At 35.4% G+C, this 23,493-nt stretch overlaps 1 protein-coding gene across 1 annotated transcript in view; it reads left to right on the forward strand.

The window, feature by feature from the left end:
* PDHX (pyruvate dehydrogenase complex component X) overlaps positions 1–23,493 on the forward strand; it is a 40,217-nt gene that overhangs the window by 4,577 nt on the left and 12,147 nt on the right. Inside the window, exons 3-6 of the mRNA XM_007446328.1 lie at positions 3,338–3,537; positions 6,399–6,497; positions 13,421–13,595; positions 15,205–15,352. Coding sequence (XP_007446390.1) covers positions 3,338–3,537; positions 6,399–6,497; positions 13,421–13,595; positions 15,205–15,352 — 622 coding nt within the window. The remainder of the gene's footprint in view (positions 1–3,337; positions 3,538–6,398; positions 6,498–13,420; positions 13,596–15,204; positions 15,353–23,493) is intronic.

Here is a 23,493-nt window from a genome sequence, read left to right on the forward strand (position 1 = left end):
GTTTCTATGTGTCTTCCTTTTAAACCAAAGTTCATTGTGTATATAAGTTAAATATATATATTACAGAATAAAAACAAGTTAAAACTGTATAATGGTTCAAACTATGATGGAAAATCTGTACTGTTTGCAAACCAACTAAGCCAGTCATGTGACTGAGCTTATCTCCACTAACCATTGTGCATGTTCCTTCAGTACTCACTTAGCAGCTCTCAAACTGTTCTGTTTTAAAGAAGAAAAATATCTAAATAATTTCTTAACTTACTGATTATTTTTTAGTGCCAGAATCAAAGCAGACAGTATTTACCAGCACCTTTAATGGAACGAACCCTCTCAAACAATTTCTCTGTTGGGAAATAGTGCTGTAGATATTTTGTGTCTTTAGCATCTCATATCCTTGGGTACACTGGAGCTTATTAAGGGGGCTGTATTTAGCACATTTGCAGATAATACATTTCAGCTTTTGGGGATGTCTCTGGTAAAGAGGACTCATACCAGGGGTCTGGGCCTAGGGATAGAATTCAGACTCTATAGGTATATGTATATTGAGAAATAGTTTGTCACAGAAATAGTTTGTCTCAATGTCTCACATGTCGCTGTTTACCCAGCCTCATGCTGGGCCTTTTGATATGAATTTCCAGCCCTTCCCAATGGGGACACTCCTCTGTAGTTCAGTCTTGATCCATGTTGAGTATATTTTTGTTTTAAAAATAACTTGGGGGAAAACACCACCGCAATCATAATAATAGCATCTTTCCAATTTATGTAGTACTCCCTCGATGTCTGGTACTATTCTGTCTTGTATATAACTCATTTATTTCTTATGATAATTCTGTGAAGTAGTTACTATTATTATTTCCATTTTACAGACGAAGAAACAGGCATGGGTGAGATAAAGAAACCTCACCAAGGTCACATAACTAGTAAGTAGCAGAGCCAGCATTGAAGCCCAGGGAGCCTATAGAAAACTGCGGGGGAAGGCTAGTAGTTTAAATGACAGACTCCAGATCGAATATTTGAGCATTAATGGGCTGTTTTAGCAGAACTAAGTGTAAAAATCTTGCATTTAATATTAAATCAGTGACACAAGAGTAAGGGAGAATTTTGATCAAGTAAGTCAAATGCCTGGGAAAAGACCTGGGCCTCTGAGGTGTCACAAAGCTCCAGATGCTGTAGTGGAGCAGAGCGCATCCACAGTGCTAACTTAGAGGGAGCAGTAACAAAGGCTCATTTGGTTTCTCAGCACAGTTTTGAAAAGAGCATATTCTTCCGTTACTGAGTCTACACAAATTTTAAATATTTGCTGACCACAACATAAGCAAATATCTACAGGAAACTAGCACACCTCTAAAAGATCTCTTATTGCACTAAGGGAATAGAAAAAGAAGTGATTTTTAATTTGTATAGTGATTTTAATGACTTTAAATGGAACTATAATAGGCATTATTTTCTTATAACTAATATTAATATGTTCAAGTTGTGTGGTAGTATATCATTGTTCATGGTATTTGGATTTCATGTTTCATCGTGTCATTTTTTAATGGAAAAATGTGAGTAGTTAAAAATAAAATTTACTTGATATTTAGATATGGTAAAAATGGAAATGATACTAAATGCTCATTATTGCCCACTTGTGAAGGTGTCAATAAGTAGGGTATATAGGGAATCATTTATATGATTTATTGTAGTAAATGAAACAAGGTGAGGTGTCAGTTTCAGATTCTACATAGTATCTGATTCAGGTTTTAGAAACCTATTGATATTTTTAAAATAAAACTTTCCTTTTTTTTAAAGAATGCTTTTTATTTGAGTGAGGTTCTTTGAACTTGGATATTGATCCTATTTCTGGTTCAGTTTTGATAGGAATTAACATCAAGTGTACTTCATATCACTTAATGCTTTTTTCTATCAATTTTTTAAGAAAATTGATCATTTTACTTTGTGATTTTTGAGTTAGCAGTTCATAAGCAGGTAAATAGACATTTTCAGAAGAAGAAAAAGTGTTAACCCATTAGTAATCTTGACTCATCTTTTTGACATAGTAAAGAAAAATGAGCAGTCCACAGAAGTGAAACTGTTTAGTATGTGATGAACAGCTAAACAAATTGTTCTTGGGTTGTTTAGCATTTTTCTTTCCTCAGCCACAATTCATTAAACATCCTTATTTAGTTTTACATACCCATTTCTTTTATATATTTACTGTTCTTCTCCATCAGTAGTTAGTAAACTTAGAAAGCTTCCTAACTCTCAGAATTTATGCCGTATTATTTTAATAGTGCACATATTAATAACCATGAAAATTACTGTTACTTATAAAATGTCAAACCCATTCTAAGAGTTACGCTTTTACTTATAATTACTATACTAGTGACTGTCCTGCAGTCTGTCATTCTGTTATCCGTTAGATTACATCTCTAATGAACCTTATTTAAAGTAATTGAAAGGGAACAATAGAAAACTTTGAAGGAATGACATTTTCTTCCAGTACTGAACTTATATTATCATCTGAAGGTTCTCTAGGGACTTCTTTTAATAAGTAAATAAGAATCAACTCTTTCTTTATAAATTAATGCTGCTGAAATGCTTAAAATATATTTGAGTTTAAAAAATCATCTTCGATCTTATGTTTTTAGTTGGCATTATCTATGAAAAAGTGGTCAGCTGAGACACCACCATGTTCCTTATGTACTTACAGAAAATTCATGAGGTTTTTGTTTTATTTCTTAGGTCTTGCAAATATACATATAGGGAAGAAATTAAATATAGAGAAATGTGGAAAGTATATTTAACATTATTAACCACAGTAGTTAACCAATTCTGTCTATACAATGGGACGTCCTTTTTTCCAGAGACTAAGTTTACTGAAAAGATCTTACTTTAAATTAATTTTCATAAATATGACTTATTTGAAGGAATTAATCCCTTATGAAATCTTGGAATTCTCTAAGCCATTGTGGAAACTATCTGGGAAAGACCAAGTAAGATATGTTACTACAGCTCCTGTTTTGGATTTGTACTGAATGACATCAAGAGGAAGATGGTAATGGTAGCTCTTATATATTTGAAGCCTGTTGGAAAGAGAAGAGATTCTAGGTTTTTGTTTTTTGGGTTTTTCCGGGAGGTAGAATCAGTAACCGGAAGGGGGAGAGTAGTGAAGAAAGGGGTAAAAGCGCGGCAAGGTCGGCAAGGCCGTGAAAGGCGGACGCAGGCTAGCTCAGAGGTAGGTTTTAGCTCGCGTTAAGAGAGATTTCTAACTGGAACAGAATTATCCAAGGAATAAAGTACTTCGTGAAGTCGTGAGCCTTTCCATCTCTGCAATTATTTTCTTTTTAAAATATAGGTTGCAGAAGGATCTAAAAATATACGGCTAGGTTCACTCATTGGTTTGCTAGTTGAAGAAGGAGAAGATTGGAAACACGTTGAAATTCCCAGAGATGCAGGTCCTTCGTCACCAGCTTCAAAACCGTCAGTGCCTTGCCGTTCACCAGAACCACAGATTTCTACCCCTGTCAAAAAGGAACACACACCGGGAAAACTACAGTGAGTATGTTTATTTGAATGACGTTATTTAAAAAAAAAAAATGTTAGAGCAACTTTTTGAGTATTTTAATCATTATCCTTTTTAAAACTCCCTTGTACATTAAGTAGGAAGTTGCTGTTCTTCCCTTTTTTTCTCTTAGGAAACTGAGGTCTGGGAATGATTATTTTACCATCACTGTTTATTCCACAGACGAATAGTATTGAATACCTACCATATTCCAGGTACTGTGAAGGCCTTGTACACCTTGTGGAGAAAAAGACAAACAGCCTGTGTCCCCACTGAGCTTGAGTTAGGTCTTAGGATTCCGGAATGGAATTCAGTGTACCAAACTTCATATTATGTTCTCATTCGTGGAATCCTAATTACTGTAATGTGAATTAGTTTCAAATGTATAGCTGATATAAAATGAAATTAGCATTTTAACATGCCTTCCTTTTCTAACTACTCTGCATTTGAGTTTCTGACATGTATTAGAGCTCGATTTTGTCCAGTTGTTCTGTAACAACAGAGATACTTAGTAAACATCGTTTCACTTTAGTTTTCCATAACTTTAATCGATGGACTCTGAAAATTATGTTTTATTTATTTATTTTAACATTCTCTATAATTATATGAAATTCCTTTTTTTTGTAAAAAAAAGTTCTTTTTAGAAAAATGGTCCTATTAAGAATGCTTTTGAGCGTAAATAAAAATGCAGACGCTTTCATTTTTATATTTTTTTTCAGTCGTTTACCATTGTCAGTTCTTGTTAGAAGAAGTTGCCAGTGTGTTTGAAGTACTGAGTCTTAACTTTCCATTATCATACACAGTATTTCTGACTCCATTGCCTTGACTCCTCTTTATTTTCCATGAAAATCACAAGGTAGGCTCATGGATGCTTGGTACTTAATGCTCTTTTTTCTCTCTTGCAAAGGTAGTATACTCCGTGATTTTGTTAATATCCAGCGTTAGAAATTTACATGGGTCTGAAACCCCATGGTGTAGTTTAAAAACAGCTGACCTGTGAACCTGCACGGTGTTGGCCCATGTAGTGATTTAAAAAATTTTTTTCAGTTGGTTTGTTACTAGCTAATCTTACATTAAAATCTAAAATTTCAGGGCTTCCCTGGTGGCGCAGTGGTTGAGAGTCCTCCTGCCGATGCAGGGGACACGGGGTCGTGCCCCGGGCCGGGAAGATCCCACATGCCGCAGAGCAGCTGGGCCCGTGAGCCATGCCCTCTGAGCCTGCGTGTCCGGAGCCTGTGCTCCGCAATGGGAGAGGCCACAACAGTGAGAGAGGCCCGCGTACCGCAAAAAAAAAAATCTAAAATTTCAGTTTCTCTTGAAAAATCTGAAGATTTGGTACCATTGAGCCCATGTCAACTAGAGCTGTTTCCCAGAAATGCAGAAAATGCCACATTTGTTCCTCTCCTTTTCGGAGTTATAAACTTCTGGATCTAGCTCGTTTTACTCATTTTTAAAAATCTGACTGTGTAGTTATTTGTGTTTGCTGTTAGGCTTAAAGGTCTTATTTGAAGAGTAGACACTTATTCATGTGACCTATTGGTGTGTGTCTCAGTTTCCTTGTCTATAGAATCAACATAATTGTGTTTGCCTCTCTTCTTTATATATGAAGTAAAAATGCTTGCATGTAAATACTAAGGACTTGAAAAAATATGTTAAGATGTAATTCAACAACAACAACAAAACAACCCAGTTTAAGTGGGCAGAGGACTCAAGTGTGCATGTCTTCCAAAGAAGATGTACATATGGTCAGTAAACACATAAAAAGATGTTAGGGAACTGCACATCAAAACCACAATGAGATATCACGTTGCACTAATTAAAATGGCTGTTATCTAAAAACAAGGAAAAAAAAAACCCAAAACAGAAAATAACAAGTGTTGCTGAGGATATAGAGAAATTAGTATTTCTGTGCACTGTTGGTGGGAATGTAAAATGGTGCAGTCACTCTGGAAAACAGAACTGCAGTTCCTCAAAATATTAAAAATAGAATTACCATATTATCCAGCACTTCCTTTTCTGGATATACTCAAAAGAATTAAAAGCAGGGTCTTGAAGAGATATTTATATACCCATGCTCATAGCAGCAGCAGTCACAATTGCCAAAAGATGGAAACATCCCATATGTCTAAAATGTGCTGTATATGTACAATGGAATGTTAGTCTTAAAAAGGAAGGAAATGCTGACACATACTGTAACATGGATGAACCTTGAAGATATGCTAGGTAAAATAAGCCAATCACAAAAGGACAAATGATGGATGATTTCACTTATATGAGTTACCTAGAGTAGTCAAATTAGTAAGGATAGAGAGTAGAATGATGGTTGCCAGGGGCTGGGAGGGATGGGGAGTTACTGTTTAATTGGTACAGAGCTTCATTTGGGGAGAATGATAAAGTTCTGGAGATGGGTGGTGGTGATGGTTGTACAACATTGTAATTGTACGTAACCCCACTCAATTATAACACCTATAAATGCTTAAAATGGTAAATTTTACATATATTTTACTATAATAAAAAAAAACATGAAGGAACAACATAGTTTCTTATTGATGTATGTGGTGAGGAGCCATGTGAAAAATGATTAGTCAAAATAGAAGCTTTCTCCCTATGAATATTTATTCTTATTAAAAGTGTTTTGAAATAATAACTAGTTAAATTTGTATGAAAATGTTTTCACAGTAAAATAAACCAGACTAGTACAGATTAATTTATTTGACTGTCATTATCTATGGGAGTCATTTTAGCTCTATTATGTTTTAATTTTTCTAATTCTCAGCAAAACTGTGGACATTTAGATATATTTGAATCAAATATAAGTGTTCATTTGTTCCATTAATTTTCATGTTTTCTTTAGGTTCCGTTTAAGTCCAGCTGCCCGCAATATTCTGGAAAAACACGCACTGGATGCTAACCAGGGCACAGCCACTGGCCCTCGGGGGATATTCACTAAAGAGTATGTGTGCTTTTTGTAATAACCAGTTCCATTATTTATCATGATCATCTTTTTCTGAAAGGATTTAAAGAAGGGCTTATTTAGTGTTAAGATTTAAAAGGAAATACACTGTTCTTTTGTACTTTTAATTGCTTTTGTCAGCATAAAATGTATTTTATGCAAGGGTTGTTTTTTGAATAATTGCAGCATTACTGCAAAACAGTTCTAATTTGATAACTAAGCCAGAACCTTCGAAATGATGATAAATGGAGAAAATTAGAGTGCAGAACGGTGAATCTTTATATTGTTTTTAAGTTTGTATGAAATAATCATACAATCACATTTAAATTTCTGAAGCATAGTTTAAGAAAAAATTTCATTCTTAACCCATTTGGATGTTGCTCACGTGTATGATCAAAGCAATTTCCATAGGCAGTTGGGTCTCATTTTAGATTTTCTTTTCTATTCCGTTGATCAGTCTGTCCGTGAATTAGTACCTCACTTTTTTAGGACCACACTCCTAATTAGAAATATTTTATAGTAAGCTTTAAAATCTGATAGAGCTATCCTTTCTCTTCTTTTTCAGTAAACCAGTTTTCTTGGTTTATTTTTATTTTGCTATTCTTCCAAATGAATTTTAAACAATTTGTCTAGCCCAGCTGGTGGGGTTGGGCAGGAGGACTGTGTTCTTTTTATTGGGATTGTAGCACATTTTAAATTAACTTTGGGAGAAGTGACATCTTTATGATGTTGAGTCTTCCTGTTCAAGAACACTATGTGTTTCTATTTGTTTAACTTTTGTGTCTTTCAAGAATATGTTAAAACAGATGACCCCTGCTCTATTGAAAATTAGTCTGGTGAGGAAGACAGAGGTTAATCAAATAGGCATATGAACTAATGTGAAATTGCTATAGTGGTGTCTGCCACATTTCTACTAGAGTAATATTAAATTTTCAAATTGAGTTAATGTTTTAAAGCAATATGCTTATTCCCTGTTTATCTACTATTGATAAAAGTGATCAGTAGTATTGGGCAGAAATTTTTACAGGGTGAGGTAGAGCAAAGTTATGAAATTATTAAGTGGCAGACCTGGTGACTTTTCTTTCTTTTCAATGGATTATTTTACTCTTCATTAAAGCATTGGTTTATTGTTGGATATTTCTTTTAATGAAAGCAATACACTTTAATTCTTAGATATCCTCATTTATCTGTACCTCAGCCTTACTGATTTGTTAATCAGACAGGTGTGTGTGGTTTTCTTAAACATACAGTGTGAAGTCTGTGCCAACATACTCACATGAGTTGGAAATCAGCTATTCTGACCCCTGGCTGAAAGGCAACATCCTGGACTGTGGATTTTTAATTAAAAGACTTAAAAGTTTCACTTAGCTGTAAAAAATTAAAATAAAGAATCCTGGTAGGTAGTTTAAGCCTAGTTTTTTCCCCACATTAATCCTTATTTAGTGTATACTACTTGTATCTTACTTTTGTTAATCTTCTACCAGTCCATACCTTATGAAAAAGTCTCTGTCTGTAAAAATGGGAGAAGACAACTGTCTTTATAACATGGTAGACTTACCCATATATATCTGAGGGATAAGGTAAAGAGTCTGTATTTAATTCATTAATTGTTGAAGATTTGGTGAAATGTAAAATAATCATAGATGTAACTTAGAAAGATCAGTTTTGCAAATTTGTGAAAGATAAATTGGAGCAGAAAAAGACTTGAGGTAAGGAGATAAATTAATAGGCTCATAAAGTAGTCTAGCTAAGAGAGAATGAATACTCAAATGTGGGTAGGAACCTAAAAGAGAGATCACTGATGGATACAGCATTATAAGGAGAAAATCCAGAAGCCTGTAAAGGATAGAATGTAGAGCACAGACCAGGATAGCAACGAGTCGAGGGAAGAACTTGGGATTCTGTTCCAGGTGATGACATTTTGGCCCCATAAATAGAAATAAGGGATTTGCAGAAGCATTTTGTCTTGGTGGAATAACTAATGTGTTTGGTTTGAAGCTTATTGTCAGTGCTGACAAACCAGATTCCAGATATTAGAATCAGTGAGGTGAAGATGCATCTTGGGAGATAGTTTGGTACTAGAGAGGTAGGTTTGATAGATAATAAAGTGATAGTTACAGTTGAGATCATCAGTAGGTTAACATTTTAGAAGGTAAACATTTCTGTGTTGGAGGATATCTAGGAGATGGATATAAGTCAAGGAGGAAGGGATCTGAGAAAAGGCTCTTGAAGTTGGTGATTAGTGACCGTTTAGAGGGCAGATCAGTGGTGTGACGGCAGTGGGGTAAAGAAGTAGGGTTTTCTTTTTCTTTCTCTTCTCTTTCCGTATGTGCTTAATACATACACGATGAACAAGTATCCTTTTTAAACCCAAGTTGAAAGTTATCATAGTAGTCTGCTATCTCCTAAGGAGGACAGAATGGTGTTTATCTTGTTGGATACCCTAAGGAAGCACTATTACAGAGTTATGTTTTTGATATCTTTGCTATCTTTGTCTGCCTATTACCCAGTCCTTTCCCTGCCCTTTAACTCCCTACTATAAGAGGGTCACCCTTCGGTCTTTAAAATGTGACATATTACAAAAGATTTCATGAGGAAAATGGATCCTTAAAGCATGCATTATTGAGAATATTTACTTTGTATACTACTAAAGATAGCTTGTTTTAAGTTAAACACTGAGGTGAGCTTTGGAAAACAAATTTGTCCTCGTGTCATCTACAGAAATGTCATCTTCTGGTGAGATTGACAAATTGCAGCCTTCAGCATAAGCTGTGCCCCAAATACCTTAGCACACATTCTTGAAATAATGAGGGACATCCTTCCTTCTTTACCTTGTCAACTAAAAGTGCAAGTAGAAGAGAAAAGTCAGTTGCAACAGCTGAGGAGGTGTCTCTGACCCCGTGTATTTATGAAGAAAACCATAAGTGTCACGGTTGCTATTTTAATGTTGCATGAAAGTAAGCATATTGCTCAGAGTATATGCTGTGCAAAAGCATGTAGACTTTGCTTTGCCTGTACATGTAACTGTTTTAGGAAAACAAGTGCCAGGGACACTGTTGGAGGTTCTTGGCCTATAGCCTAACTTCTTTGGCATATCTACGTCTTAAGTCATACTTGTAGCTAATGTTTGTGTTTGTATCACAGCATCACAAATATAGTAGGCATGACAGTCACGTCTAGTATGTTTGTTTTCAGTGATACTTCTTTTTAAAACTAATTCGTAGCACACCCAAATGACTTAAGGGATCTGGTAGAGAAGGTTCTGCCTTAAGTGAATGCCCAAAGCAGAAGTGAATGGTGTATCAGTTTTTCTCTAATTTTTATAGCTTTTAATATCTACCTGATTCTTCAAGCTTAGACTGATTAATTACTTAATGGACAGAAATCATTAAAAATCTTTCTCTGCATTACAGAAACTAAATTATTGGCTGCTATTAAACAATAATTAACATTCATACTTTATGAGGTATATAAGTGTAAAATCAGCAATAAAAGTTTACTGTGAGCCCTTGGCCAGAACTGCTTTTCTGCTTGTTTGTGATTGATGACTCCTACTTACTTTTAGGGATGAACCTAAACTGCCTTTTCTTGATAAAAATAGTAAGTAATAGTAATGCTGATAGTGAAATAAGAATATGCCTTTTTAGTGTGACCAACCTTTTTTTAAGTAGAATGTATTCAGGCATTATTTTAGATTTTTCTAGTCTCCTCAAGTGTTCATTGTTTTCTGTTGTTGTTGTTTGTTGGTTGGTTTGTTTTTGCGGGTACACTAGTGATCCCTGTATAAAGAAATCAGTGTGTTTTGTTATCTGCCATTCTGATGCTAAACTTTAACACCCAGATTAATAATAGATTTTGTTAGAGAGGTGTATTTAATTACCTTATATGATGAAAGGGGACTAGTAATGTTAGACTGTGGCTTGTAACAGCTCTTAAACGCTAAATATCTTTTGTTAAAGGCATTTTTCCGAAACAAAAGGCCTTATCTTATATCAATGCTCACACTTTTATCTATGTGGCCAAGGTTTTGACTCATGACATAAATCCCCAGGAATTGTAGGGCAGTCATTTACTTCACATGTAAATGTTATAACAATTAACTGGAAAAATGGTGCTTTGGGTTATAAATATCATAAGTAAATTTAAAATTAACTTCCAAATAGGAGTAAGCTTGCTGTTAAAAAACCTTAAGAGCACATAAGCTCATTCCCCAGGACACTCAGTCTTTCGGCCGTTAGCATCAGGTTTGTGGCTCACCCTTGGAGAACCAGGCTTGCCTCTAGTTATGTTCCTGTTACTTTTTGTGCGCTAAGTGAAGGGCCTTTGCCTGGAGGTCCTACTTTTAGCTACTTCAAACTGGGTAGATAACTATTCTTCATTCAGTCACAGAATTGCTGTTAATCTGAGATATGCTCATTTAATTCTTTCTATTCTAGCCTTTTCTCCTGAGGAAAAAATTGTTCCGACTCTGCCTAGTTTAATTGGCATACTATGCACAGGTATTAGAAAGGTAGTAGGAAATATACAGGCTTTGGAGTTGGCCATACCCAGGTTTGGTCCCAGCCCTGGCAGCTCCTAGCTGCCTACCTCTTCAGCTTCACCTTTAAACCCTCTCCACTTTGTTCACTGCCCTCCTTCTATGCTGGGCTTCCTTCTGTTCTTAGAAGCCCTAATTTCCCTGCCTTTACACTTGCTGTTCTCTGCTTTTCCCAGCTGTTCTTGAGACTTGCTCCTTCATGTCCGTCCACAGAAATATTATTTCTTCAGTCCTTCCCTGACCGCCCTGTTTTAAAGTAACACCTCCTCTCACTCATGACTCTCAATCTCATTACTCTGCTTTATTTTCTTCACTATCTATTCATTTGTTTACTTGCTTAATGTATGACTCTCCTATAGAATAACACTCCTTGTTGGGAAGTGTTTTAACATTATATTTTCAACACCTAGAGTAGAGTAGGTGCTTGAGAACTACTGACTTAGAAATGGAATTTAACCTCTTTGAACCTACTTACTCATTTATAAAGTGGGAATAATAATACCTCCCTCACATGGCTGGTGTAAGATTACATTAACATAACCACAGTACATACACAAGAGGCTCACTTTTCCACTTCTATTCCCTCTTTCAGTACTTAAAGATCAAAGATGATACAACCTTTAAGATTTCTTTGTCAGTCTGACCTCTTATCTTAAATGTCAGCTCTTTAATTTTGAAACAAGTGACTTACTTGCACTTAATGTTAAGTTCATGTATCCCTTTCTGGACCTGGTATAAAAATCATAGACTCTCCTTCCTTAAAAATGTACCAGTACACATTGGGAGATCCCTCCCATGATGCCTCCCCAAGCTAGAGCATTCCTGCCTGTGTCAGTTTTCTATTGCTGCATGACAAATTGCAACAAACTTAGTAGCTTAAAACAACACCCACTTATTATCTAACAGTGCTGTGGGTCAGAAGTCCTGGTCCAGCATGACTGGGTTTCCAGCTCATGGTCTCACAAGGCTGAAATCAAGGTGTCAGCCAGGGCTAGGGTCTCATCTGAAGGTTGGAGCCCTCTTCCAGGTTCACATGGTTGTCGGCAGAATTCAGTTCCTTGGGGTAGTAGGAGTCTGACCCCTGTTTTCTTGCTTGCTGTCATCCAAGGATTGCTGTCACCTCCTGGAGGCCTCCTTCAGATCTTTGCCACGAGGTCACCTCCATAGACAGTTCATAAATGCCTGTTTGCTTCTCCAATGCAAGCAGGAGAATCGCCATTCAAATTTCTTCTTTTAGGAATTCCCTGTTCCTTTTAAAGAACTTATCTGATACATCTGACCCTTTCAGGATAGTTTGCCTTTTGATTAACTCAGTGTCAGCTGCTTTGGGACCTTAATTATGTCTACAAAATCCATCACCTTTGTCATGTAATGTAACCTAATCATGGCAGTGACATCCGTCATGCCCACCCACACTCAAGAGAGATTATATGGGGTATGTACACCAGGAACAGGAATATTGGGGCCATCTCAGAGTTCTGCCTAGTATGTGATAATATCAAATCATTAACTGTGTTTAAGAAATTTTAAAAATATAATTTGCCTTTAGATTTGTGTTACCCTGAAGTTGTTTTTAGACTATGTAAAACCTTTTTCATTTAAAAAAATTTTTAGATTTAAAACATTTTTAATATAAAACATTTTTAAGTACTTTAGAATTGTCAGATTAAAATTTTTGAAAAAGCTGTTTTGTTTAAGGAAGTACATGACTTTATACCACTGTAACTTCGAATGGATTGAGAGTTTGAATAGTAGTCTAATTATATCCTTTTAATAAACAAAGACACCTTTGTTTTGCAGAGTAATACAAAGGCAAGTCTGTTACTTGTTTAGTTATTTTTCATTCTAAATGCTGCTATGGCTTAGGTTTATTACATTAGATTGTGTTGATAGCATTTGAGGTATGATTTCCTGGCCATAAACAAGCTAATTTGCACCAGGGTAAACAATGCTTTAGTAAATATTCTAATGAAAGTCATAGGTACAGTAAGCTTGACATTTTATGAATGCTATATGGAAATTATTTCACAAATACCATGAATGAGGGTATGGCTTAATTTATGAATTGCTCATCTACCAAAAGACACCGCCCCCAGAAAAAAAGACTGATTTTCCTTTAAAAAATAACTGTCTACACCCAATACTTTGATAAAATCTGTTTGTTGTTTTGTTTTTAAAATGTGCAAATATTGTAGCCATTGGACAAATATGAATCAGTAGAACAGGTAAGAGACAAGATTTTCTTGTCTAGCTCAAATCGTTTTGCGTTACAGCCTTGACATCAGTATATATCTTTATTTTCCCTTCATATCTGGCCTCCATTTTCTGAACGTTCTTATATTCCTGGTTGCTAATCATGGTTATCTAACTCCCTTCTTATCTCCAGGGATGCTCTCAAACTGGTCCAGTTGAAACAGATGGGCAAGATCACTGAATCCAGACCCACCCCAGCCCTGCCAGCCATTCCCACAGCATCTTTACCCCCACAGGCCACAGCCAGGCCATCTTATCCCCGGCCAATGATCCCTCCAGTATCAACTCCTGGACAGCCTAATGTAGCGGTAATGTCATCTGAGTAGATTTTTATTTTTCAGATTTAAGTGAGAGAGAAAATAAGAACCATTACTCTATGTTTCATGAGTTCTTTTACCAGTCCATTATAGTAGTAGCTCAAAGTGATGAAGACAAAAATTCTCTAAATGTTTTGTTTTGCACATTTCCATAAACCAGATTTGTTTGTACAGTGCTAATAACTTCCAAATAGAATTATGATTCAATTTAAATTTGCCACAAGTTCCACAATGTCAGTGCCATGTATATGCTCTATAATCGAGATACTTTTCATGTCTTTTTTTTCTTGGGTGTGATACTAATAATTGGTAGCTGACACCAGCTCCCTTTTGTGCATACGTTTTATTTTTTGACTAAGGGAGTTGATAGTCTTACTGTGAAGAACTATAGAGATTGTATAGCTAATCATTCTTCCCTTCTTGGATACATGTAATAGCCCTTTTTTGTTTTCAAATTACTCCATTTTGCCTCTCTGTCTCCCTTTCTTAGTACCTTTTATGTCATTTGCTTCCCATCAGAAGAAATGCAAGATAATCAGGTTTGTTTAAAGCTGAATGGGCACTGAAAAAAATAAATAAATAAACCTACACTGCTTTTTCTGATGGAGAAATATATTCCAACATAGTATTTTAAAAGAATTAAAAACAGTACAAGTTTCATGAGAAACAGATTTTTTAAATGTACATTAATGATTCGTGACTACATACACAGAAGTTTATGAGTAATCAACTCTTATTTCTTTAAAAAGTAAGTTACTCAAATTTGAAAGATAAACCTTTAAAATTCTTACAGTATGTAGACAGCATTTATTTTATTTGATCAAGTATTTTGCTAACATAAGATGTTTAATTCCCACAGAAAGCATTTATAAAAAAAGAAGTCAGCTGTACTTTTGGCTGATTTGTATTATCCTAAGTGATTGTAATCCAGTCCCAGAATGGAGTGAAGGACAAAGAAGGAATTAGACATAATTTAAGGTCCATCATGTTTTTGTTAGAGGTTCAAGGAACAGAATGGAAAAGCTACAGTAAAGTTACAGGGAGATTTTATTATCCCATTCGTACTTTATGAGTTTCTTGGAAATAAGATGCTCATGTGATTTTTTATTTTTAATTACAAACCAAAATAGAAATAATTTGGCAGATTATCTAGTATTTTGGATTACCTTTTTCTCATGTATGCCATTTTTATAAGTAAAAATTGCCTGTAGTTGTTGATTTATTGATTGCTTTGAGTTTTATTAAGAAGTGATGTTTGTAACAAGCTACTTACAGGCTTGTAGGTGATATCTCAATAAGCAGGGGTTTATTCATGATTTGGTACATTTTTTTTTAATCATCTTAAACATGGTAACATAGATGTTCCATTCACAACTGAAACATGAATTTTTCTGCTTTTTTTCTACAGTCATATACTATAAAGTTAAAATTCCTCAGATTTCTTATATTTCTTCTTATACTAAGAATTTTTCATAACAGTTTTACTGTATTAATTTTTATTTTCGTAAGTTAGGTCATTGAGACTGGATTTCAGTTACAGTTTGTTTGCTTGTTTTTTCCAATTCTGTTTATGGTTTAATGGACATGTTATTCTTTGCAGGGCACGTTCACTGAAATCCCTACTAGCAATATTAGAAGAGTTATTGCCAAGAGGTTAACTGAATCTAAACGTACTGTACCTCATGCATACGCTACTACTGACTGTGACCTTGGAGCTGTTTTAAAAGTTAGGCAAAGTCTGGTCAGAGGTTAGTAAAGTTGAGTTTATTTAATGTAATACACATGCTAAACTAACTATTATGAGATCCTTTATTTATGAAATGCACATTGTGTAGCTTTTTCCATCAGTTTCATCATCTGGGCATATTTTAGCCCTAGAAGAGAATTGGTTCTCTTTTCCTATAAGAAATAAATTGGTTCCGTAGTATTGAATACGTCATACTTTTTGGTACGATATCTGAAGAGGCAGTTCTTAACATTTTAGAAAGTATAAAATCCAAAACTGATTTAAGAATGTTTTAGATTGTAAATATATCTTAGATATCACTCTTTATACATTTTAATTTTTAGTTCCTCTTCAAAATGTACTTTCATGTTATTAAATTTGTAATGTTCCTTCTCCAAATCTATTAAACTAAGGTTGCTGAGAGACATATAAATTTTTAGAATGATCTGATGTTTTATTTTTTTCTTTCCAGTCTGTATGGCTTTATTTCATTTTCTTGCCTTATTGCACTGTCTAGGACCTCTGTTACACTGATCAGTATGTGATAAAAGCAAACATTCCTTCCTTGTTCTTGATCTTGGGGGAAAGCATTCAGTCTTTAACGTTAGCTGTTGATTTTTTGGAAGATTCCCTTCTTCATGTTGAAGAAATTTGTATTCCTAATTTGCCAAGAATTTTAAGCATGAATGGATGTTAAGTTTTTTCACATACTTTTTGTGTATCTTTTGAAGTAATCTTTTCTTTCCTTGTTAATATGATGAATTACATTGGTTGATTTCAAATGTTGAATCACCTTTGTTTACATGAGTGATTCCTCATTAGTGAGTGAGATTAAAATTCATTTAATCATTAAAAATTTTCTCATATATTGCTTGATCCCATTTTCTAAAATTTAGCTAAGAATCTTTACACCTGTGCACATGAGAAATACTAGTCTGTCGTTTTTCTTTTATTGAGTTTTTTTTTTTTACTGGGTTTGTTATCACAGAATAAGTTGGGAAATGTTTCTTGCTCCTTTATTTTCTGGAAGAGTTTGAGTAAAATTGGTTTTACGTGTTTTTTAATCGTTTACTTGTTTTTTAATTGGTAGAATTTACCAATGAAGCTTTTTTAGGACTGCCATTTTCTTTATGGGGATTTTTAAATACAAATTCAACTTTTAAAATAGATTAAGAGTTATTTTTTCCTGAATGACCTTTGGTAGTTTGCGTTTTTCAAGGAATTTGTTTATGTCTTCTAAGTTACCAAATTTATTGGCATTAAGTTGATCATATTACCTTATTATACTTTTAACATCTATGTATACAGTTGGCCGTTCATATTCACAGCTTCTGCATCTGTGAATTAAACCAACCATATATTTTTTTTAATTCCTGAAAGTTCCAAAAAGCAGAACTTGAATTTGCCATGCACTGGTAACTATTTACATAGCATTTACATCATATTAACTATTACCAGTATTCTAGAGATTTAAAGTTTACGGGAGGATGCATGTAGGTTATATGCAAATACTACACCATCTCATGCAAGGGACTTGAACATTCTCAGATTTTGGTATCCAAGGGGTGTCCTGAAACCATTTCCCCTCGGATACGGAGGGATAACTGTAAATGAGATGAGATTACCATTTTTTATATTAGTAATTTGTCTTCTAACTTTCTTGGTCAGTCTGGCTAGAGGTTTATCAATTTTATTGATCTCTTCAAAGAATCAGTTATTTGATTTTACTTTTTCTATTTCTATAATTTTGTTTTTATTGATTTTTACTCTCTTTATTATTTCATTTTTTCTATTTGCTTTGGGTTTAATTTGCCCTTTTTTCCCCTAGTTTCTTAAGGTGAAAATCGATGTCAATACAATATAATAAACTTTATTTCTAACATAAGCATATGATACTTTTAATTTTAAGTTCCCTTTAAGCAGTGCTTCAGCTGTATCCCATAAATTTTGGCATGTTTTATTTTCCTTCCTACTCAATTCAAGATGTTTTCGAATTTCCCTTGTGATTTCTTTTTTGATTAATCAGTTATTTAGAAGTATAAGTTTAATTTCCAAATATTTAGGGACTTTTCAGTTTTCTTTCTTTTATGATTTCTAGTTTAACTCCACTGTGTTTAGAGAAGACGCTTTGTATGATTTAAATCTTTTTAAGTTTGTTGAGATTCATTTTATAGTCATAATGTTACCTGGTCCAAGCTCATACTGGTCACTGCACAACAGGCCAATAAATTGAGAGACAAGATGTTAGGGCAAGTAATAGCACTTTATTCAGAAAGCCAGCAGACCAAGAAGATGGCAGACTGTGTCCCAAAGAACCATCTTACCTGAGTTAGAATTCAGGCTTCTTTTATACTAAAAGGGTAGGGGATGTGACTGGTTGTTGCAGTCTTTTTGGTGCTGGAATCCTTTGTTCTTACAGTGCCAGGGTGGGTCTGGTCACAGTGTTCTTGTAAACCTCCAACAAGGCAATTGCTTTCCGCTCTGCAACTTTTTATCTCTATGTGAATGGAAAAGTGTTACACCTTTAAAGTTCAAGCCTCTGCCTGCAGAGCATTGAGAAAGGGCTATTATGTATATTTCAGGCTATAGGCAATATTCTTTTACAGAGGTGCAGAGCCAGCACGACTAAGCACAGGCAATGGAGCACAAAGGTTAGTGTCCTTGAAAAGAATGTGTGTTCTACTTTTGAGGAGTGTTTTATGAATGTTGGTTAGGTGAAGTTGATTGATACTATTGTTCTTACCTTCTGTAAACTTACTGATTTCCTGTCTGTTTGTTTTATTAATTCTTGAAAGAGGAGCCTTAAAATCCTTAATTTTAATTGTAGATTTTTCTGTTTCCTCTTAGTTTTTATCAGTTTTTGCTTCATGTATTTTGAAGGTCTGTTATTAGACATATACACATTTAGGATTTTTATGTTTTCTTGGTGAATAGACCCATCATGTAACGTCCTGTCTGTTCCTGGTATAATATTCCTTATCCTCAAACCTCCTTTGCCTGATATTTGTATAGGCATTCCAGATTTCTCTGATTAGTGTTTTTATATTATGTCTTTTTAGATCTTTTTACTCTGAATGTATGTGTATCTTTATACCTCACAGATATCATGAGTTCAGTTCCAGACCACCACAATAAAGCAAATATTTCAATAAAGCAAGTCACACTTTTTTGGGGGGGGGGTGTTTCCCGTGCATATAAAAGTAATGTTACACTATACTATAGTCTGTTAAGTGTGCAGTAGCATTATGTCTAACAATACTTTATTGCTAAAATTGCTAACCACCATCTGAGCCTTCAGCTGGTGGAGGGTCTTGCCTTGATGTTGAGTGCTGTGGACTGATCAGGGTGGGAGTTGCTGAAGGGTGGGGTGGCTGTGGGCATTTTTAAAAGGATAAGAGAGCAGTGAAGTTTGCTACATTGATTGACTGACTCTCCTCTCACAAACGACTCTATGTAGCAGCGATGCTGTTTGATAGCATTTTGTCCACAGTGGAGCTTCTTTCAAAAGCGGAGTCAATCTTCTCAAACCCTGCTGCTGCTTATCAACTAAGTTTATGTAATATTCTGAATCCTTTGTTATCACTTCTACAGTCTTCACAGCATCTTCACCAGTAGATTCCATCTCAAGAAACCACTTTCCTTCCTTATCAGTAAGAAGCAACTCCTCATCTGTTCAAGTTTTATCATGAGATTACAGCAATTCAGTCATATCTTCGGGTTCTAATTCTAGTTTTCTTGCTGTTTCAACCACATCTGCTGTTACTTCCTCCACTGAAGTCTTGAACCCCTCAAAGTCATTCATGAGGATTGGAATCAACTTCCAAACTCCTGCTAATGTTGGTATTTTGACCTCTTTCCATGAATTACAAATGTTCTTAATGGCAGCTAGAATAGTGAATCCTTTCCAAAGTTTTTCACCCTACTTTGCCCAAGTCCATCAGAGGAATCACTATATATGGCAGCTATAGCCTTATGAAATGTATTTCTTACAAGGACTTGAAAGTCAAAATTATGTTTGATCCACGGGCTGCATAATGGATTGTTAGCAGGCATGAAAACAACATTAATCTTGTTGTACATCTCCGTCAGAGCTCTTGGGTGACGTGGTGCATTGTCAGCGAGCAATCATATTTTAAAATGAATCTTTTTTTCTGAGCAGTAGGTCTCCACAGGGAGCTTAAAATATTCAGTAAACTGTTTTGTAAACAGTATGTAAACTGTATGCTGTCATACAGGCTTTTTTGTTCCATTTATAGAGCACAGACAGAGTAGATTTAGCATAATTCTTAAGGGCCCTAGGATTTTCGGAATGGTAAATGAGCCCTAGCTTCAATTTAAAGTCACCAGCTGCCTAACCGGAGAGTCAGCCTATCCTTTGAAGTTTTGAGGCCAGCACTGACTTTCTCTAGCTATGAAGTCCTAGATGACATCTTTCAATAGAAGGCTGTTTCATCTACATTGAAAATCTGTGGTTTAATGTAGCCATCTTCCTTAATGTTCTTACCTAGAGCCTCTGGATAACTTGCTACAGCTTCTATGTCAGCACTTGCTGCTTCACCCTGCACTTTTATGTTATGGAGATGACTTCTTTCCTTAAACCTCACGAACCAACCTCTGCTGGCTTCAAACTTTCCTCTTCAGCTTCCTCACCTCTCTCAGCCTTCACAGAATTGAAGAGTTAGGGCCTCGCTCTGGATCGGGCTTTGGCTTGAGGGAATGTTGTGGCTGGTTTGATCTTCTGTCCAGACTACTCAAACTTTCTTCCTATCAGCAATAAGCCTGTTTTGCTTTGTTATCATTCATGTGTTCTCTGGAGCAGCACTTTTAATTTCCTTCAAGAACTTATCCTTTGCATTCATTTGCAACTTGGCTAATTGTTCAGCACTAGAGGCCTAGCTTTCGGCCTACCTTGTCTTTCAACACGCCTTCCTCACGAAGCTTGATCACTTTTTGCTCTTGATTTAAAGTGAGAGATGTGTGACTCTTCCTTTCACTTGAACACTTAGAGGCCATTGTATGGTTATTAATTGGCCTAATTTCAACATTGTTGAATCTCAGGGAATAAAGAGACCTGAGGAAAGGGAGAGAGACAGGGGAACAGCCAGTCAGTGGAGCAGTCAGAACACACGCAAATACTTATCAATTAAGTTCACCTTCTATGTGTGTGGTTCGTGGCACCCCAAAACAATTACAATAGTAACATCAAAGATCACTGATCTCAGATCACCATAACAAATATAGTAATAATGAAAAAGTTTGAAATATTGAGAGAATCACCAAAATACGACACAGAGACATGAAGCGAGCAAATGCTGTTGGGAAAATGGCACCAGTAGACTTCCTTGAAGCAGGGTTGCCACAAACCTTCAATTTGTTATAAAAAACAAAAACAAACAAACCACCGCAATATCTGCAAAGGGCAGTAAAGCAAAGCACGATAAAATGAGGTATGCCTGTATTTAGATGGTTCCTTGCAGACAGCATATAATTGGTTCTCACTTTTTTAATCCAATCCTGTGGTTTCTGTCTTTTTATTAAGATTTAAACTATTCACATTTAATGATTTGTTCTTTGTTTTTCCTTTGTAAATTTTTCTTTTGTACCATTTATTGTCCTTTGTTTTTGTCCCGTCATTCTTCCTGTTTTTCCTGTTTCTTATCTCATTTTGTATTATTTATGATTCCATTTTATTTCTCTCTTTTTACTCTCTCTCCTCTCTCTCATTATTTATTTATTTATGTTTTGTTTTTTTTTTTTCCTTCGGTACATGGGCCTCTCACTGTTGCGGCCTCTCCCGCTGCGGAGCACAGGCTCCGGACGCGCAGGCTCAGCGGCCATGGCTCACGGGCCCAGCCGCTCCGCGGCACGTGGGATCTTCCCGGACCGGGGCACGAACCCGTTTCCCCTGCATCGGCAGGCGGACTCCCAACCGCTGCGCCACCAGGGAAACCCCATGTTTATTTATTTTTGTGGATCCTTTAGGGTTTACAGTATAATTCTTTATCACATCTACCTTCATATTTTTATTGCACCACCTCATGTATAATGTAAGCACCTTACAGTATGCCTGTATTCCCTCCCTCATCCTTTATGCTGTTATTCTTATGCTTTACTTCTACATATGATGTCAGCAGAATATATGTATAATTTTTTTTTACTTTAGAAAATCAACTATATTTTAAAGTTTTAAAAATGAGGGAAAAAATGTCTTTTTATACTTGTATGTATTTTTACCAGTTTTGTCATTCTTCATTTCTTTGTACAGAACCAGAGTGCTAGCTATCTGCTATCATACTTCTGCCTGAAGACCTTTCTTAATGTTTCTTATGGTACAGGTTGGCTGGCAAAAAATTCTTTCAGTTTTTGTCTGGAAAAGTCTATTTCTCCTTGATTTTTTTCCATCCCTTGAATTATGAATTCTGGTGAAATATACATAACATAAAATTTACCATCTTAACCATTTTTACGTATACAGTTCTGTGGTATTAAGTACATTCATATTGTTGTGCAGCCATTGCCACCATGCATATTCACAAAACTCTTCATTGTGTAAAACTGAAGCACTGTACCTGTTAAACAGTAACTCCCTGTTCCCCTTTCCCCTCAGCCTCTAGCAGCCAGCATTTTACTCTCTGTCTGTGTGAATTTGACCACTCTGTATCTCATTTGAGTGGACTCATACAGTACTTGTCCTTTTGTGACAGACTTATTTCACTTAGCATATTGTTCTCAAGGTTCATTCACAATGAGCATATGTTAGAATTTTCTTCCATTTTAAGACTGAATGATATTCCATTTTATGTATATACCACATTCTGTGTATTCATTTATCTGTCAGTGGACACTTGGTTGCTTCCATCTTTTGATTTTTATGAATATGCCTCTGTGAACATGGATATACAAATACCTCTTTGCATCTCTACTTTCAGGTCTTGTGATTATATTCCCAGAAGTGTTACTGCTGAATCATACGGTAATTCTAACTCTAACTTTTTGAGGAGCTCACATACTGTTTTCTGTTGTGGCTGCATCATTTTACATTCTTATCATCAGTGCACATCAGGGTCCCAGTTGCTCTGTATCCTCACTAACACTTGTTATTTCTGTGTTATTTTGATAGTAGTCATTCTAATGGGTGTGTCTCCTTCATTTTTGAAAGATATTTTTGCTGGGTATAGAATTTTGAGTAAATAGGTTTTTTTCCCCCAGTATTTTTACTTAAAGATACCATTCCATTATCTTCTGACTTGCAGAATATCTGCTGCCATTCTTAAACTGTGTTTCCCTGTATATGATGTTTTCCTTCTCTCTGGTTGCCTTCAAGATTTTCTCCAAAGCAGCTTGACTATTATATGCCTAACATTTTTTGTTTTTTGTTTTTTCCCTATTGCATTTATCCTGTCTGGGTTTCTCTCAGCTTCTTGGGTTTGTGGTTTGTTGTCTTTCATTAATTTTGGAAAACTCCCAGATACAGTTATTTTTAACTATAGCTTCTGCTTCATGTGTTTTCTCCTTGGAACTCTAATTATAAATGTTAGACATAATTGTAAAGCTTAGATGTAACCTCAGCTCCCTAATAAGCTCAAGAAAGTTATGATTTTGTAGTTTATGTTGCTTTTCCTCCCACCCTATTTGGATGGGCACAACTTTCTCTTGTGGCTTTCTACATCCTAAGTGAAAGCAGAACTGAAAAATCAGTATAGGTACAGGCTTTCAAACCTGACAGATTTTAATAGTCCAAGGAACTAAATGGAAAGCTATTTTAGACAGAGTGATCAATGTTCAAAAAGTTAACCCTGTAAGCTCCCCTTACAGGTTTCAAATCATACTTGCTAGTTATGATACAGAGATTATTGTGGGAATAAATTTCCTGATTCCTTCCTCTCATGAGGCAGGAAACAGTACTATTTCATTGGAGGTATGGATTAGTGTAGTATCTTTGCATGGACCAGGTTTGGTATGTCCTTTCAATTAGGGATTTTTTGATGAGTCTTCAAAGGGCCCACATTAAAGGTTATAGTATATAACATTCTATAAGTATGTTCCACGCTTTATTTTGTAACAGTATGCAAAGGAGAATATTTGATATTCCCTCACAATGTATTTCCTACTCTCTTCTTTTTTTTTTTTTTTTTTTTTTTTTTTTTTTTTTTTTCTTTGTGT

The sequence above is a fragment of the Lipotes vexillifer genome, unplaced genomic scaffold, assembly GCF_000442215.2.
Source record: "Lipotes vexillifer unplaced genomic scaffold, Lipotes_vexillifer_v1.1 scaffold1993, whole genome shotgun sequence".
In the NCBI taxonomy this organism is placed as follows: Eukaryota; Metazoa; Chordata; class Mammalia; order Artiodactyla; family Lipotidae; genus Lipotes; species Lipotes vexillifer.